We start from the raw sequence: 19,832 nt of genomic DNA on the forward strand, positions 1-19,832 counted from the left end.
ATTGAGTGCAAGGCCCTGCATAGAAGTCTTTCAAGCAAGACTTTGGACACTCATATGTTGTCTGAAGACATTTAGTTGATGTGTTGTCCTTTGTGAGCATATTTTAGTGTAATTACACTTTTGTATACTTAACAGATAAGTCAGAATTCAAAGATTTGGAAAAATAAGGACTTTTAATGTCTCAAACAAACTCATTTGATTTCCATTTGTCTGATTAAAAGAGCACAGCTCCTATATTATCACATAAATGTATGCTATGTCTGCACTTAAGATCATGTACAGTTTATCATTTATGTGATAAACTTAAATGAAAACTAATGATCAAAAAAAGAGCAAAAGGAATTCATATTGCTTACAGCACACTGCACTTCCTGCCCTAAAATCCACACAACACAGATTTCCGCTGTTGCCAATTAAACCAAACTCACTAAAGTTACTAAAACGCTTTCAGCTGATTTCAGTGGACATCGGACAGACCCCTTTTGCAGGATAGCAATCCCTCTATTCCAAAGTAGCTTCATTTCAGGAGGTAATTGTTCTAGATAATTCTTGATAAAAAATGTCTAAGCTTAGAGGCAGTTCTCCCCTTTAATTTCCAAGCCAGACCTATTCTACTTCTCCCAGAAATTCAGAGTGCCCAGTGAGGACCAAGATTCATGTTTCTTTCCACTTACACCTGCAAGCCTGCAGCAGCTTTGCAGTAGCTCACTTTAGGACTGCAAGCTATGCTGTCAGGCTCCAGTATTTGCCCAAACAAAGACCTTAATTGAAGCAGGGAAACCACCACCAGGTCTGAAGGGAAAGAGACAGGAGGAACCTGGAGGCAGCCACAGGAACATGTCAGACAGCCACAATTCCCAGTGACCATATCAATATTTTCAGAAACCTCTACAGGACTAACAGAGGAATCCACGGTTGTTTCAGAAAGACAAATATTAAGCAGGGCTTCTTGTGCCATTTCTCCCATGGCAGAGACAAAATGGTCAGCCTTAACTGGAAAAATAAACATTTAATAACATCCTACGAAAGAGCTAGGAAATAAAGCTGAGTTCCCCCATTCTCCTGGATTCCTACATTCCAGGATCCTCTGCAGCTATGTCCTTGAAGTATCTCTCAGCCCTGTGATAAGTCCTGTCTACTTGTGCACATAGATATTTTAACCCTGGGTTAAAAATAATCAACGGATAAGAGCTGTGGATGTTGTTTCACTTCTGCACCCAGGAATCAGAGGTTGTGGCCAAAAGCAGGGTTTATTGTAGGGTTGGGTTTACAATTATTATTAATGACAAGCCAATTTCTCTCTGTTGATGTCTGCTGGATGTGATAACGCAAGATTTCCTTGAACATCATGTCATAAACTAGCCAAGGTGAGCAACTGGTGAGGCGGAAAAAGTGAGGAGAAGAGACAGTAAATAAAATCATGCACATCAAATATTATTTATTAAACACACATGATTTTTTGACATATGAATTTGATGCTATTATTTCTTTTGCCTTCTGATAAAATAAGCAGTTAAGTACAAACTGCACAGCTGGCTAATGGAGTAGTTTTTCACATGCTGGCAGGTTCCCTTAGTTTTGTTAGCTAGAAGTAGATAAAAATGTGGAGAGAACAGAGTACAGGGAGGAAGGTAACAGAGCAGGAAACTAGAATCTAAACCAAACATTAACCCCACATGTGACATTAACCTAGGCAAACCTTTTCTCACACATACATTTTCCCCTGTGTTGGAATGATACTGCAGCAATGAGGGAAGCTTTGCAATGTTAGCAGTTTCTGTGATGAGCTTTTAAGATCTTCAACTGAATGCCAGTGCTATGAGCTTCATTAACAACTGACATAATTTCTCAGGCATTCCTAGGTTACATGCAGCATTTTCCCTTTTAATCCAATTAATCTTTAATCCCACTCTATGAATAAAGATAATAAATCAAACCCATATATACATATGATTTAGCAATAAGACTACAAGGAAACAAAAAAAAAAATGCCAGTAATGATCATCATTGTCCCATGAACTTGTTTAGGCAGTGGTCAGTTCACTCCTGAAGAATTATCTTAGCCATGGAAAGCAGAGGACTGGATAATTACAGTCAAGTATTTTGTCTGGCTGTAATATTGGTCAAAGAAACTGGCCTATAAATAGGGTTTCAGGAGGTCTAGCAGAGCTGTTACCATGAATTTTATTTCAAAGAGAGTGTGTATTTAACTTGCCAGGACCTCAGTTTGGCTATCCCTGGAATTCCAAGGCATCTACTATTGCCTTGTATGTGATATGGAGTCTAAGGAGAGGCCATCCACAGTCAATCACATTCTGAATATAAAAATTACAAAGAAACATCCACTATATGCAAAACAGGCAGACAGGCAAAAACTCCAGCAGAGAGTTAGACCCCATAGTTTCTCTCAGATGATAAAAAGATTGACTTGATATATATTTTTTTTCTTTCTGGTGCAGTTTGTTTCTCTTAGGTAGGTATCCTAGAAGATGTTTTTTTTTAAAAAACACCAATGCAAATCAGGTAAGTCTGTAGCTCCAAGCACTGTTGCAAGGTTTAACAACAAACTGGATTATCTAGACATGGACACCTCTCAAATTCCACTGCCATCAATAACAATTCATGGCAGGTTGGCACAGCTGAAAATTGCTATCAATGCTACCATTGGATGAAGTATCAACGCTAATTTACAGGGAAATTAGAGAGTAAAATATTAAAGCTTACAATCTGGGCTTTGTAGGCAGACCTGTAAGACTGGCAAACACCCTGTACAGATACCAGGGGATACAGATTGGCAGTATTTTAAATCTCCAATTAATTAACACTCTCTGCATCTACTACCTCCAGCACAAATAAAGTTGCTCAGTGAGTTCAGTAATGTTGTTTCCACTCCCTACCATGGCTCTGTATGAAAGAGACCATGTTTTTATGATTAAGACAGTTCATTGCTGGCCTAATGGATAGCTCAATTTGCTTTGGGAACACTTTCCTTACAGACCGGGCTCTGAGTACACACGTGCCTTTGGCTGCCTCATTTAGTGGCCTGGGCAGTGTAGCCTTTAGTAATCAGTAACTTCAGCACCCATCACAGGACTAACTACCACATTCCCACTATTTAACCACAAAGCGAAAAGATTTAGCAAAAATTTCATTCTTCAACAGAAAAGCTAAAAGTTTACTTAACCAATTCCCCCCCCCCCCTTTCAAATCATTAACAAAATATTCTAGTTTCAGGTTAGAGGCTTATTTTCATACCTCCAGGGCTCTAAGGTTAGGCGACAGCTACCATTCATAAAGATTTTTGTTTCTCTCGCTTGTGACTAAACAAGGGGCAACTGTTTCCAGCCTCCTCTCCACTGTTCATTTCGGTAACAATGCACTGGCCCTGATAAGTATTCAGCTACAGCATATCTGCTTTGAAAAACAAAGCTGCTCTCCCATATCCTCTGTAAGTGACTTCAGGAGGTTTACACCTCAGTCCAAACATTTGTGGCTCCAATTCCACCCCACCTGCTCACACTGGGGGTTTACAAATGCAACAACTTGGGTTTAAGCAAAACATGGTCCTGCAGTGTATCCAAGCCTCTAGACTTTTATGCCCTACATACACTGCGGAATTTCCACTGTGCCTACAAAATTATTCATGACAGAAACATTGAAGGACCACTCTTCCCCTCCCTCTTTGTGAATACCAATGAGAAAAATAGCAAGAGGGTTTTTTTCCTTCCTGATCATAGTGAAGAAAGAAAATTTAAAAACAGCACGTAAGGGGGAGGGGAAGGGAGAGTTGCTGCAAAATGTTGAAGACCAGGGGTGTGAGTACATAGTTGTATTAACATCTTCCATCCCTGGAGCTGCAGTAATTTGCATGACATTATCTACCTGGGATGTTGCTATGGTTATCACCATACATAAGTAATTACCAGGGCAAATTGCACATACAGTGCACAGATTCATGCTGTCAGAAGCAAAGGATCTTTTTATACACTTGAAAATGTAAATGTTTGAAAAAACACTAATCACAAAGACTCCTGACAAGACAAAAACTTCAGGTCTGCTTCTGAGTGCTCTAAAATTGTTGTTACCTATGCTTATTGACACTGGTATCTTAAGGGCCAACTCAGATCACGGCCAAGTGAAGCCAGACACAATGCAGTACTGTCTGCATCAGCAGAAACAGTAACCAGTAGCACTAACCAGAAACCAATCAGTACAAACAGCAGAAAAATCCCTGCCTGAAGAGTTTACAGTGCAATTAGATGAGAAAGGTGCAGAGTGAGAAAAGTGGTGTATCACACAGAGCAAACAAGATCATCAGCCTCATGGTATTGGATGACCGTTTTGGGTAAGTTATGCAAAGTTACTTCTGGCAAGTTAGGCACAAACAGATAAAAAGAGGAGGAGGAGGAGTGATATAGACTACACCCATGCCAAAAACAAAACAAAACAAAAACCCCACAAACAAAAACAAACAAAAAACAACCAACCCAGAACAGGGACATGGTGAGATGAAGCAGTTGGTCAGGACAGGTCAAAACTAAGTCTAATCAAAATGACTCCATGAAAGCTTCCCCACTTCACTTCTGTAATGTTTCTGCTCCTACTTGCAGGCTGGGATCTGATTGTGCTCTGATCTCTTAATTTCTAGTTTCCCATAGAAGCTGAGACAAAAGTTACAGTCCATCTAACAATCACACACCCAGGATGAAGAGAGCAATTGACATGTAACAAGATTTGGCTGAAAGTACTAACCCAGGGTATCTAATACCAGATCATCCAAAACAAGTTAGACATATAAAGCTCATTCTGAAACACTGCTACAATTACATTTCCAATAAAATACAGCAGTGCTATATACAAAGAGCTTGAGCTGCAGTCTATTGCTGTCAATGGACATTTTTCAATAACTTTGATGAAGGTGTTCTGTGCCCGCCCTAAGGAAAAGACAAGGTTTTAAAAAACAGTGCTGCTGCTTTGACCTGAGTAGAGCATATTAGGCTAATTAGAATGTAAAATAAATCTGAAAAAGGCAAAATAGGTGTCTATAATTTAATTTGAGGTGACACACATTAGTTTCATACCCATTCAAACCAATCACATGTTCCAGGTACAGAGGAATACTGTAATTTTGTTGTTCTAGATTTACATTGTATAGTAGAATTGAGGAGAACAACTGTAGTACTGTCCAATGTTAGCTTCTTTGAAAAACAAATTCTTGTGCTTATTTAGAAACCATTTGCTTCTTGTAGACACTGATCTTTACCTCCTAATATTATTAAAAGAGTTGTCACCAAGGATCACCATTCTCCCTGACTGAGCTGCAAAGCACATTTTTTTCAGTGCTGAAACAGGCTCTTGTTTTAGAACTAGCCTTTCACAGTCCTCCAGGAGAAACCAGACAGCATACCACACCGACCCTGAGAATGATGGTAGTTCCCTACACTCACCACTAGTAAGTTAAGCTCCCTTGTGTTTCAGCATCCAGCCCCAGAAAACCATCATCCCCTGATAACAAAGTGCCACCATGAGAGCCTGGACTGCTGAGTTAAATCCACTCCTTCATTCCTCCAGGTTGCCTCAGGGGACTATTAATCATAGCTACATGAGACTCTGAAATGTACTCAATTTGTTGATGAGAAAACCAGTGAGCGTATCAGTGCTTTACCTATTTACATAGGGATCTCTGTGTAAATGGAGCCAAGCTCCATGAGGTTTTGCATGTGAGCAGGAAATAAACAAATGAATTCTGCAAAGGACAGAAGAGAAGCTTCAATATCAGTGTGTCTTTGCCTGGTGATTAGGAATGCTGCACAGTCCGTAAAGATTTAGATGAAGCAGAAGATTTCGAGCAGTTTTGCAGGCTGAGTTTTTAACTGGGGATGTGTTTGCACTCTAAGAACTGTTAAGGGATACATCAGTCATGCTTTCACCATATCTTTTCAAACCAAAGTAAGCCTCAGTCTTTAGGCCTGAATCTCATTATAGTTTTAATACAGACTTCAATGTAAATAAGAGCACACAAAGGTGCTCACTCAGAAAACTACACTATGACACCACCAAGTATTTTGACTTGACACCATCAAGTATTTTAGCAGATGGGACTCACATACATAGACATGATATGCTCTAAGAAGAGTTTTTGCTACTGGAAGCATGATAAAGACAGCTATTAGCCAGCAGGCATCAGGAAACAGCTTAACTTGGGGATCAGTTACCTGGCTGCAGGAAAGGCACAAATTAATGATGTCCAGAAACACTGATTAAAGTTGTAAAAACACGCTCACTAGGATAAATACAGACTAAAGACAAAGTAGAATACAAACCAAATCATCTAGGCTTTAACCAGGTAACTGGACCTACACAATGACTGGCATATCGTAGCTCTAGGTATATTTATACAAAATAGTTTGTTGGTTGTAAATATATCCATGAAAGGGAAAGTAAATATGTGAAGAGCAAAATGCAAGATAGAGAAAATGAGATAAATATTGTTAGATTCAGGGGGGAAATGCTATAAACAGTAAGCAAAGCTCTTTGATTTGCTCTGTTTTCCAGCCCATAAAACCCTAATATCTGCCAGTGTTTCATTAAAAGCTTATAAACTACCCAGCATGCCTGCTGCTGCATAAACGTATTGCTAAAAAACATTGTGAATGTTGCAGACCTGGTATTTTGCAATATTTCAAAGAAACCTTATGGGTATAAACCTCAGACACAGTACTGAAAGAAGTGTGGATTACAAAAATAGCACCTTAAAGTCTAAACCTAATTAATATTAATAATTCAGTAGCAGCAGGTTTCCTCTCAGCAGAGGTGTTCATAGTAATACTACTAAAACATAAACCACCAACATTTCAGTGAAAATTCTTCAGTATTTTAAGAAACAAGTGTTGTGGATAAAGGATTTAAGAGAAAATGTCTACCTTTTTTGTAAATTAAGTAAAAGGAGTAGAAGGAATGACTCTTCACAGGGGATTGACAACTATGGGGTCTGTACTGGGACCAGTAGTATTCAATATATTAATCTATGCCCTGGATGAGAGAACCAAGGGCACTGTCAGCAAGTTTGCTGGTGGCACCAAACTGGGAGGAGTGGCTGACAAACCTGAAGGCTGTGACTTTCAGCAAGACCTGGACAGGCTGTAGAGTTGGGTGGGGAGAAATTGAATGAAATACAACAAGGGCAAGTGTAGAGTCTTGTATCTGGGAAGGAACAACTCCATAGACCAGTGTATGTTGGAGACTCATCGGCTGGAGAGCAGCGTAGAGGAAAGGGACCTGGTAGTCCTGGTGGACAAATGGATGGCCACGAGCCAGCAATGTGCCCTTGTGGCCAAAAAGGCCAATGGCATTCTGGAGTGTATTAGAAGGGCTGTGATTAGTAGGTTGAGAGATTCCCCTCCTCGTTTACTCTGCCCTGGTGAGGCCACATCTGGAATATTGTGTCCAGTTCTGGGCCCCCTCTGTTCAAGAAGGGCCTCAGGGAACTGCTTGAAAGAGTCCAGTGCAGAGCCACAAAGATGCCAAAGGCAGTGGAACATCTCCCTTCTGAGGAAAGGCTGGGGGAGCTGGGGCTCTTTAGCTTGGAGGAAAGCAGACTGAGGGGTGACCTCATTCATGTTTATAAAGATGTGAACTGCAACTGTCAGGAGGATGGAGCCAGTCCAGCAATAGGATAAGGGGCAATGGGTGCAAGCTGGAGCAGAAGAGGTTCCATGTGAACATAAGGAAAAACTTTTTCACTGTGACAGAGGGTGACAGAACACTGGAACTGCCCAGAGATAGTGTGAAGTCTCCTCTGGAGACATTCAAAACCAGCCTGGATGATCTAGTCTAGGTGATCCTGCGCTGGCAGGAGTTGGACTGCATGATCTTTCAAGGTCCCTTCCCACCCCAACAACCTGTATTGGGAGTGCTGCAACCTATTTTTCTACTCTTTTTTTTTGGGGGGGGGAGTAATAAGACAGTCACTTCTTTTTTGTTTTACTTGTAGTCTTATTGCCACTTACCTTGAAAACAAAAAGAATCACGATTTCATACTTTCGTACTTTCCTAAGAAATTTAGGATGACAGCAGAAACCATCAGATAGCCTGAACAAACTACCCAGAGGAACAGAAAAGACCCGCTTTGTGCTGACGCCTTTTCCTAAGAGGTATAAACTCAGAACGCCACGATGACAACCGAGGGGAAGAGGACCGTAGTCTTTCCGTTTTGATTTCCTGAACGGTTTCGCCTTTGCCAACGCCTCGGACTCCGCGGCGGCGGCGGGCAGATCCCACCGCCCTGCAGACGTGGCGCCGGGCCGGGCCGCTCTGCCGGCGGCCGCTGCCCAATCGCGCCCACCCCCGTGACCGGCCAGGGGAGGAGCGGGGCGGGGCGGCGGCGGAAAACGGGGCTGTGATCGGCCTCGGTCTGTGCCGGGCAGGGTAGGAAGGGCCGCCGACCGCTGTGGCGGCGGGACTCGCGGGGCATGGGGGACAGCAGGGCGAGCTGGTGCCTGGCGCTGGCGCTGCTGCTGCTGCCGGGTAGTCTGGGCAAGCCGACAGCGTGGCAGGAGCGGCCGCGGCCCGGCGCCACGCAGCACGAGGACCGGTCGGGCTTCCAGTACGACCATGAGGCCTTCCTGGGCAAGGAGGAGGCGCGGAGCTTCGACCAGCTCAGCCCGGAGGAGAGCCGGCAGCGTCTGGGGTAAGAGGCGCTGGTAAGGGCCTGCGGAAACGTGGCAGGAGGCGGGCGCTGCAAGGGCCGCCCGGCAGGGGTGCGGCGTGGGGCAGCTTGTGCTGCGTCCGAGGGGGCGGCGGGGGCTCGGCTGAAGTGGGGGAGAGCAGCTGGAGGCCACTGGATGCTGCTTGCCCCGCTCCAGCTCCCCGGCCCCGATCGGGAAGCAGGTCCCTGCTCATGTGGCAGTGTCCTGTAGCCCTGTAGCGCAGCCTCTGCGGTTAACACTTCGTGCACACACCGATTTGCAAACCACCGACCAATAATTCATCACTTTTGCATTTTTCTCTCCTGCTTTTTCTGGTCCTGTAGCAATAAGCCTCGTGGAGGGAACTGCTGTATGTGGTGCTGTGCCCGGTGTTGGACAGACCTCACTCGCTGCTGGAGTGCTTTGCTGCTGCTGCTCCTTACCTCTGGGTCACTTACCCGGACCAGATTAGTGTGAATCACGTTTAATGCATTCCTTCACAGCCCCATTTATACAGTGCCACCTCTCACAAGTGACTGCCTTTAAAGTGGCAGATTTAATGAAGAGCTATTGCTAAATGCTTTCTGGGAGAAAACGGGAATGTACAGTCTGCTGCTCTAACCAAAGTGCATGCTGCTGCATTTCTAAGTCATCTTACTGTGCTTAGGAAGGGTGACAGCACATTGGTCATCTCATTGACTAATTCTTGGAGTGGAATTACAGGGCCAGACAGCAGTGATGCAAAGCTACCCTCAAGTTCTTCCAGCAAAGAGAAAGGAACTATCTAGTATACAGAAAAAGCCCTGTATGCTTAACTACCTGCAGCCTCTGTGGAGGAGCAGCTGCACAGTATAGTTGTGGTTTGACATGGCACATACCAGCCCATAATCGTATTCTGAATTGAGAGTGTGCCTGCCGTTAACACAGATTCTGCTTGAGAAGGAATCACTGGACAACGGAAGAATCACACATTGCCCACCCATGCACAGTACCACAACTCACCTGGGCTTTGCAGAAGCGTGACAATGCTGGTGCAGCATCCAAGAACTCTTATTAAGGGAATGGAAGGTGGGCTAATGAGGAGGGCAGTGGGGCTACAGTGCTCTGAACCTTCTTCCTGCCATTTGTGGTGAGCCTGTCATTTTCAGAGAACACAAAAAGAGATTACAGACTTTCCAAATGTTTCTGTTTTTTATGCAGGCCAAGGCCAGAGTTTATCAACATGTAGTTGTACTCACGCCAGGTGGGAAGCGTTCCTCATACAGTCACTTTGTAGCAGTTTCCTTGCCTCAACTTTGTTTCATCACCAAAGGTCTTTGCAGATTCCCAGCTTAAATCTCTGGTAGTCTGTACATACCTGTTGCTTGTGCCCTCTAGCTCCTTATTATGACATGGAAACGAATACTGACTGCAATCCCACCCCAGTTAAAAGGGGAAAGTAAGCTTTTAGGTATTACACACTTGCACATGTCCAGTCGTGCATATGAGCTGGCTTTTTGTGTCTGTTGACAAGCTCCCTAGATTTTGGCTGTACTTGAGATTTAATGATTTAAAATAAAGGCACTAAGGCTTTCAGACTGATCAATGTACATGAGCTCTGCTACAAAACTTGGAACTAACCTGAGCCATTTTACAGGTATTACAACTATGAAAAGTGAGACTCACAGTCCTTGTGATAACTTCTTACCCATACCTTTGGGAGCTTGTAGGCAAGACTATTTCTTTGTGCCCATCTGGAGCTGGGAAGCAGAGTGAAATAGTGCACAGGTGCAATGGACCTACAAGAAGAGGTGAAAAGAAGGAGGCATGAAACATTTTCTAGCAAATAGTCCTGACTTCTGTGGTGGTAAAAATATCAAAATTCTGCTAGCATTATTATTTATTTTAATACATTTAACAATAGAAACAAATACCAGCTAAACCAATTAGGTTCATTGTAGGGCTAATTTATTGACAAACACAGTCCATCATGCAATGAAAGGGACTGTTGGCAGTCAATTCCCCATGAAATTCATATAATAGAGAAAAGGCTTTCCATTCATTTTATACTTTACTACTTCAGAAAGCATATCCAGCATTTCCCTTTTCTCTCCCATAGTTCAGAAATAACTTATTTATAAATTCAGTTCAATACTCTCAGACTCACACAACATTGCTGGAAATTGAACAGAAGCTGTTACCTGACTGGGAAAAGACATTGCTTTACTAGTTGAGAAGTTCCAATTGACCAGGGCCAGTTTCTCTCTGGAGAATCAGAATGTTGAATTGGAAAGAGCTTTTCTGTGTATTCTTTGGCTGCCTGGAGGTTTGGGGAACTCACCTGTTGAATCTCAAATCAGGGTTTAGACAAGTTAACTCCAGCTTTTACCCCTTCTGACAAGAGACATGCAACTAGTCTATACGCAACATGATTGAGCCCCATGAGGACTGGTCATTCAGATGATAGGGAGTTGGCCATTGAGAGGTCAAACTACAGTTCGCAGCTGTACCACATGACAGGTAGTAGTACAAGGGCTAAAACTGATGATGAGCCTAAACCCAGTGCACAGACACAGAAGAGGTTTGATGCTGTCTGACCCAATTCCAAGAGCAGGGTCCACAGTTTCCCACAGGCCAGTGCCTAGAATATAATAACACTATCACAAGTTGTGGGGTTGAAGCTGCATTCTTACTTTAAAAAGAAGGTTTTACTATCAGATCTACCACTGTAGCTGGGAAAGAAGACAGTTTTATAAACTCAAACCCAGACTGGTAGCATTTAGCAATTACAGGTGTCCCTTGAGACATTTATTGCAGGGAACTTAAGTGGTAGAGGAAAGCATGGCCTCCTTTTTTTTTAAAAAAACGAAAACAAACATAGTTTTCAGGTCAGTTTTATCTGCAGCTATATGCAGAACTCTTCAATGATGAAAGTTTCCCTGGGAGTACACCAATATATTTCACTCCTGATTTCAACAGGACTTTAAGCTAGCAGCTTTACAGAGGGCAGTGGCATATATCCCAGCTGCCAGTGATGGAGACCTCCTGCAGACTAGCTGTTGTTTTAGCAAGTAACAGGCATTCCTGACAACACAAGCAGTATAGCTCTTCGTTGGGAAAGAGAAGAAACAAGTGGAGAGACAGAAGTATATGTGCCCAGTATTACACACTCACTCATGGGAAGTGACCATGTATCCTAGATTCTTGCTCTGGTTGCCTCCAGCAAATCCCAGTGCAGGTTTTCTCTCAAGGTGAAGTTAGTGCCTCCTACACTGAACACAGTGTGACCACTGCATACAAAAGTGAGGAGGAGGTCTCCCTAAGTTAGTAGATACAACCTATGAAATACAGATAGTACCTGAGGTACTTTGTTCACTAATGTTGGTCACGTGAGCTCCATTTCAGTTATTCAAAGCAATAGTGAATAGAGACATATCCCTTAAAATAATCCCCCAAATGCAGAAAAGCCTTAGCCAGTAGGATAGCACTCCATTTTTGTGGAAAATCACGGCCAGATAAAGATTACTAAAAGCACATGCAGTTTGTTTCTGTGTCAGATCTTAAGGATTGCTGGTCTCTTTTTACAGGAAGATTGTGGATAGAATAGATGATGACAAAGATGGCTATCTCACAACAGAGGAACTAAAAACCTGGATTAAACGGGTACAGAAGCGCTACATTTATGAAAATGTGGCTAAAGTTTGGAAGGACTATGATCTAAACAAGGACAATAAAATTGCCTGGGAAGAATACAAACAAGCCACATACGGTTATTATCTAGGTAAGATAACACTTTTAGATCATATGCTCAGATCTTACTGAGATTATAAAGCATGATTTCATGCCTTGCAGTCAACAGGAGTTTGGTGTCACATTTAGGACTCAGGAAAATCACATTAAATTTTATAGATGTGCAGAGGTCAAAAGCACTTCTTAGTTGCTTACTGCAGACTTTTCCACATGGGTCTCCAGCACACAGAAGGTTTTGTAGAGGGATTATTAAGCATACTGACAAAGACAAATTCAAGTCTTTGCCAGTTAGAAATATATTCTGTTTTAAACATTAAAAATGATACTGTAATTAATAACATATTGCATAAATAATGGTGTATTTGTTTGTTCAGGCTCTAAAATCTTAAGAGTCTAGGTGCTAAAAATTTAGGCTGAACTTAAGCTACAGCAAAGTTACTGATTAAAAGAGGTCTTGCAGAATAACATGCTTCAGACTGTGATCAACTGCAAATGAAAGTCCTTAACAAATCAGGCAATAGGAACACATATTGAAAAATATACCTGAATCTTCCTCCCCCCTGCCCCATACATTCCCTTTGCTTTTTATAAGTTAATTAAGGCAAAAGGAGATAAGAGATCACTTAAGCTAAAGGGCAATGCTGACAGAACAACAAATCAATATTAATTGACCATTTAAACTTGCTGAAAATGAGAAGACAATATCTACCTACCGTAGAGAGGCAGTTTCTGGAGCAGGCTTCCAGTAGCAGTAATAATTTCAAATTCTATCTGAGACTAAAGTGGAGTTTACTACATTTGTAGAAGGAAATACATGACACAGTCCCTGCAGCAGAATCTCTGGGAGCCTTTTGTCTTTGCTCTTTGTAATTCCTAAGGCTTAGAGAACATTGTGGTCTTGTGTTAATGCACACTTAAAATTCCCATCTGTGGTTCCTGGCCTAACCTTTTTCAACTGTGCTTTTCTCCCAACATGTGAATTTCAAAATTGTTATGAGTATTTTTCATGTTCAAAGTCAATTTAGTGATCCTATTTTAAAAATTATATCAAATACCATTTGTTTTATGCCACTGAACACACTGAAAAATCTAACTGTTTTAATCTGAAAATAATTGTTAGGTTGCCTGTAGCAGAGGCGTAGCAGTCAGATAATTTCAGTCAGTCTACCATCTTCTGAAACCACTTTTCTTTGTTTTGCTTGCTTTTTTGAAACTGAGAAGTTCTGCAGATCATGCTGATTCCCAAGAAGAATAAAACTTGTGTGAGTCAAATCTACTCCAAATACTGCCTAAGCAATAGTTGTAAAATCAGATTAAAAAAAAAAATTCTGTGAAGGTTACAACACTGAAGAATCCCTCACCCTGGATTGCAACAGAGAGCTTAGTCAGATATTTAATAAGTCACCTTGAAAAATCATACCAAATACTCAGCCTCTGAATTTAAAGCTTAACAACAAAGAAATTCCATTTTAACACATCTGCTGTCCTAGCAATAAGCCTTTCTATTTCTAGAGTCTAACAGCAAACTGGGATGCTTTGTTGTGGTAATGTCTTTAAAGGGGAGCATACTTCTGAGATTGCCTTGATTAACTTGCAGAAAATCCAGAAGAATTCCAAGATGCAACTGATCAGCACAGTTTTAAGAAAATGCTGCCTAGAGATGAAAGACGATTCAAAACTGCAGATCTGGATGGAGATTTAGCTGCTACCCGTGAAGAATTCACTGCTTTCCTTCACCCAGAGGAGTTTGAGCATATGAAAAACATCGTTGTCTTAGTAAGCAGAGCAGAAACAATGCCATTATTTTTACTTCTCTTTCTTCTGATGAGCTTTGAAGTGCTTCTTTAGCCTTTCCATGCAGAGTTTCTTAGAGAGAAACACACGTGTAATAGCTAATTGGGGAACAGCAAAGGATGTCTTTCAGGAAATTCACTTGATTTACAGCTTTCAGTATAAGAAAGACTTGTTAAATGCATTTAGCTCCTAAATGGAATCAAGAAACAAGGGCATGGAGCTACACCAAAATAAAAGGAAAAGTATACTGACATGTGGCAGCAAAGCGTTTAATGCAAGCTTGTATCTGCTCAGACTTAAAACTTAAGCCTGATGTGTTCATTTGTGCATCATTGCATGTTCATTTTGCAACATGAAATGGTATTTGTGTATTAATTATATAAACAGCAATCACACTGGAGTCAGTGAGGGCATGTTTGCCTGCATGCAAGGGGCAGGCCAAAGTCTCAAAATGTTAAGTGATCAAGAGATGAGTACCTAGAATGCTCAGTTCTCTCTCAACCATTTCAATGCAAAACTATTTTTCAGGAAACCTTAGAAGATATAGACAAAAATGAGGATGGTTTCGTGGATCAAGATGAGTACATTGGTAAGTGTTGGGATGTGTTTCTTACATAATCTCCAGTCCACTTGTCTATCTTCTCTCAAATTTGCAGCAAAATTTGACCCAAAGATGAACACTTGTATGCTGCAGTCCAAACATCTAACCCAGAGAGTTTAATTTCTTTTCATGCACCAGCAAAAGTATCCTTACACTTTACAGCATCAGATTCTCCTCTTACTCTCATATAATTTGGCTAAGAGGGTGGGTAATAACATTTTTCATGACAGGAATATCCTTAGTATACTTTACCACATTAAGAGCTTTTTGAAGGCATTGTTTAGAAATGCAAGAGGATCAGAAAGTGAATTAAGTCTCTTCCCAAATTTGACTAGTGGTTTACCGTGTAAAATAGCTGGGAAGCACACACTGCAAAAAAGAAAATTCACATTTTTTCTACTAGTTATTTTCTGACTTTAAGTAAAAACCCCCTACTTCTCTGATGGTGATGCCATTATTTTTCTTCTAGGAATAGAAGATGCTGATTTTACACAGTCCATTCTCAGAAATGAACCGTGCAAAAGCAGCACTAAGATTTAAGATTCTCAAAGAAGTTGTGATGTGCACAGAAGTTAGTTGTGCTTTAATTCAGTGGCAGAAAGAACAAAAATGGGAAACATCAAAGCAGATCAGTCACAGTTAATCTGCACAAGCTGCAGTCACACTAGGTAAGTTGGCTGCTGTCTTGCACTTAGGCCTATGAAAACAAAACAGAAGCAGGACAGGAGATCAACAGTACATAATATGTTTTAGCCTTCAGAATCAATATGCTGATACCAAAAGCTAACTTCTCCCACTGCACTCACTTTGATGGGTTTTAAATCAAAAAAGTAGCACCAGAAAAGCATTAGTGCAAACTGAGATGAATCTTTCTGTTTCTAGTGGTGCTATAAAGATCACTTCACATATAATAGGAACAATATACACACGTTAATTAATGGCAGGGAGGTTCTATTCCTTGTAAATTATATTTAGCCTCAGAATGTGAATGCTATTCATTTATGACTGAAATAACAGAGCAGCATAATTTCCACAGTAATTTCAGTTCATTCACTGACATTACCTACATATAATTATAAGGTAATTGTCAACATTTGTTACCATGTGAATGCTGGTTTTTTCTTGTCTTCTATAGATAGGAACATAGAATGTTCTAGTCACGATCACCCCACATTGGCAAGGATGATAAAAATCAAATTGATGGGACATGTCAGTTGCTTCAAATAAACAATATAATTTGCACTTTAAAAAATGGAAAAAGAAAGTGAATGTGTTGTCTGAAGTTTTCTTCATCAGTTCAGGAAAACTCTGCTTACATTATTCCTACTTCCTCTTTCAGATGTAATACCTTTTGGTGAAAGAAAAAAACAAACAAAACCAAATCTATTCTTTGTTAATTTGTAAGGAACAACAAAAATCAAAACATTTCAATCTCTGGTTGAGGTATTTGATGGGGAAATCTGCTGAATATTTCCTTCAAATAGAAAAATTTGTCCCTCGTCCTCCATCATCCTATTTTGTCTTTTACAAAGTTTGGTTTAGATTTTACAAAGGCAGCAAGACAAAAGTCTTCCTAGTTAAGTTAAGCAAAAGAATTAAATTCTTCCTGTGCACAAGCAGGTAACAGAGTATTTCAGGGTCACTGGAAAGCTTTACCAGTAAAGAACTTCAGCCTGGTGTACATGCTCACACTGCAGAATGTTTATGTCCTATAGATACTAGCCAGCCTGTGGCCCTGAGACCTTCCATCTGGGGTGCACATTTCCTTAGCACATCTTGAAAACCAAACTCAAAAGGCACAGAAGTAGTATCAGAAAGCAAGTCTTAATTACAAATAGAAAGTGGAAAGCCTAAGGCATAGGCAGGCTTTATAAACAGGAAACAATTGATTTGCCACAGTAACCAGAAGACTAAAGTGGGCTCACTACTCATCATTTGGAATGGTTATGTGTCACTTGCTTTTAATAATCACTGCTACTCTCCCAACTCTATTTATACATATAGCTGCTGCCACTGTGGTATCTTCTTAAATATAAGACAGGACTGATGTACAGAGCCACTCATGTATGTGATCTATGCATCCTACATCACAAATGGTACTCCATCCCAAGGAACCAATCCATGACAAGTGCACAGCCTGTGGTGGCTCACACAGAATGCACCACTGATTCAGGACTTCTCCAGAGCGTTCTTTGTAGAACTGCATTGTTTAGCAGCACTGCATGGTTAAAAAAGGACTCATCTACCAAGATGAGTCTCTTATGCAGACCTCTCCAAAAGCAGGACAAAAGCATTCAAGTTCTGTTCAGAGATTTTTGTTTTCCTAAATGTTCCCTGTACCTTATTTTTTTCCTTACCCATTCTCTGTTGGCTGAAGCTTGGTCTTATCCACAAAGGCATTTTGCTGGCAGGAACAGGATAAAGTTGCTGAGCTCCATTCTTCCTGTGTAACTGAGCCTAGCACTGAAGTTAATGACTGCTATTTGACTAAAGATCCTTAAAAGATTTTCATTCTGAAATTCAGTGGGTGATGTCCTTCACCTCTCATGTTAACCTGACCAGCAGTGCACAGTTACATCACCAGCAGTGAAGAAACAGGCCTGAGAGAAGATGCACACAGCTATTAATAGTCCACGTTTCATTTTCCGTGCAAAGAAACACTGGGCAAAGAGTGAAAAGTCTTCCTCTGACGAACGCTCTACTTTGTGCATACTTTGCAAATTAAATATGACTTGAGACCTTTTTTTCCTCTCCAGCTGATATGTTTGCAAATGAAGAGGGTGGACCAGAGCCTGACTGGGTAATCACAGAGCGGGAGCAGTTTGCAGATTTCCGTGATCTCAACAAGGATGGAAAGATGGACAAAGAAGAAATTCAGCACTGGATTCTCCCACAAGACTATGATCATGCACTAGCTGAAGCCAGGCACTTAGTCTATGAATCAGATGTAGACAAGGTACTTAGTGCTTCTTAAGAAATTTATATAAGGTGGTGTGATATTTCTTAGTGATATCAGCTTGCAAAAATGTATTGCTAATGATTTTTCTTATTAGTACACTTCAAATGGAGTTTTGCAGACTGGAATTGGTAATGCATCAATGTATCAATGTTAATATCAGTTGGTAGGGTTAGAATCACAAAGTAAAAGTAGTAAAACACAGTTTATCAGCTCTAGAAGTCCCCTTGGCTTTCATTAGGTTAGATAAGAGATTATTTATCACTTTTGTATGCTAATTAAACTGCAAGAGAGAAATAAAAGATAATTTATATAGGGGCTAGCCAAAACCCCCCACATTTCTGTAGATCCATAGAATGATTTAGGTTGGAAGGGACCTTAAAGATCATGTAGTTTCAACCCCTCTGCCATGGGCAGGGACATCTTCCACTAGACCACAGGTCACTCAAGGCCTCATCCAACCTGGCCTTGAATACCTCCAGGGCATCACACACACTTCTTTGACTTAAAGACTGGCTCAGTACATCCAGTTCATCTAACCTGGGAGATTAATGGTTCAGTAGATCCCAGATGGTGATCCTCAGAATTTTAATGTGATTGAAGCTGGAACCTGAAAAGCCAGAACAATTTGCACAGACAGCTTGTGAATTGCTAACGTAAGAACCATCTTCAACAAAGTACAGCAGAGGATTTTCTTTTTTATTGCCAAGAAGGCAAAACCAAACCACAGAGCAAAACTGCTTACCAGAGAACCCATACCCTGTTTGGCAGCAAATTAATTACAAAGAACTTTCAATTAGCAGTTTGACCCAGATGAAGCCAGTGGGAATTCTGTCTTCCACTGAGGTCCAGATTTCACTCACCATGACAGCTACAATGATCCATGAACCCGCAGTCTGCTGCCTCAAAGAACTGTTTCCCAGGGCTCTTGTAAGTCTATGCTGATGTGTCTTTTACTTAGCATTTAAAATGTTCTTACAGAGATTATTTTTATTTTCCTCTCACCAGGATCAAAAACTAACAAAAGAGGAGGTTCTGGACAACTGGAATATGTTCGTTGGAAGTCAAGCTACTAATTATGGGGAGGACCTCACAAGAAACCATGATGAACTATGATACAGTACACCAGCCACTATGCCACAGACCTTTTCTCTGTTTTATTGAAATCACCGTGTCCACCCTCTCTTTTTGGGGAAGGTGGGCAAGGGACACACTCACAAATGACTGACTTGTATTAATATATTTTTAATATGCCAGTTTCTTACCTCAGAAACCACATAGAGATAGATTTTTACACTTTTCACATAGTTAAATACACTATCTTAACTACTACAGTTTTATTTTGGGAAAAGTAAAAAGGTGACTTTTTTAATAGGTTAGAGCCTGACCTGGCAAAGGCCCTTCTGGAAACATAATTACAGGGATCTTTAATAGTGAAATGTTTTCCTTAAACGCCCACTTTTAACATAGTGAAATGCAGCTAGGATTAGAAATAAACCTAACCTTTAAAAGAGACTAAGTTATTTAGTCATCTTTTTTAATAGAACTAAGAATTTAGAGTTGTACTTTGACCCTACTTCCAGAAAAAAAGGTTTGACATAACAAGATCCACAGACTTTTCCTCCACACCTTTTTTTTTTTTTCTGCTGGTATGGGCCAGAGGTGCTGCAGAAGGTACCCAGCCACCCTCTGGCTTGTGGCTTTACAAGTGCAACATGCACAACTGGCCCTCCTCTCTGACCCGCATCCCAGTGCAGAGACAGCACGCGTGGCCCAGCACCCTGTGCCGGCATTCCTCAGAGTTGTAGAGTTCATAGTGACAGCTGCTCCTTCTGACAACAGAATCTCATACAATTGTTTGTGGGCTGTTGGTTATGCTCTTTCCTGGGAGGAATTATGCCACATGGAGCATAATTTGTCTCACGCTTTTCGCACTTTACCCAAGCCATAGTCTTGTTCACACAGTGTGAATGGCAGCAGTTCTGTGATGGAGAAAGAACGAGACATATCACCCCTCTGGGCCTTCTGTCTTCTCTGCTACATAAGAGGACAGATTTATGTGGCT

At 41.2% G+C, this 19,832-nt stretch overlaps 1 protein-coding gene across 1 annotated transcript; it reads left to right on the forward strand.

Annotated features, from left to right (window-relative positions):
- The first annotated feature begins 8,471 nt into the window (after positions 1-8,471).
- On the forward strand, positions 8,472-18,883 carry RCN1 (reticulocalbin 1). The gene is made up of 6 exons (XM_054390745.1): positions 8,472-8,689; positions 12,254-12,447; positions 14,014-14,192; positions 14,739-14,799; positions 17,568-17,767; positions 18,776-18,883. Exons 1-6 carry the CDS (start codon positions 8,472-8,474, stop codon positions 18,881-18,883), a joined length of 960 nt encoding a protein of 319 aa, XP_054246720.1.
- The last annotated feature ends 949 nt before the right edge of the window (positions 18,884-19,832 follow it).

Source organism: Indicator indicator, chromosome 21 (genome assembly GCF_027791375.1).
Source record: "Indicator indicator isolate 239-I01 chromosome 21, UM_Iind_1.1, whole genome shotgun sequence".
NCBI classification, from domain to species: Eukaryota; Metazoa; Chordata; class Aves; order Piciformes; family Indicatoridae; genus Indicator; species Indicator indicator.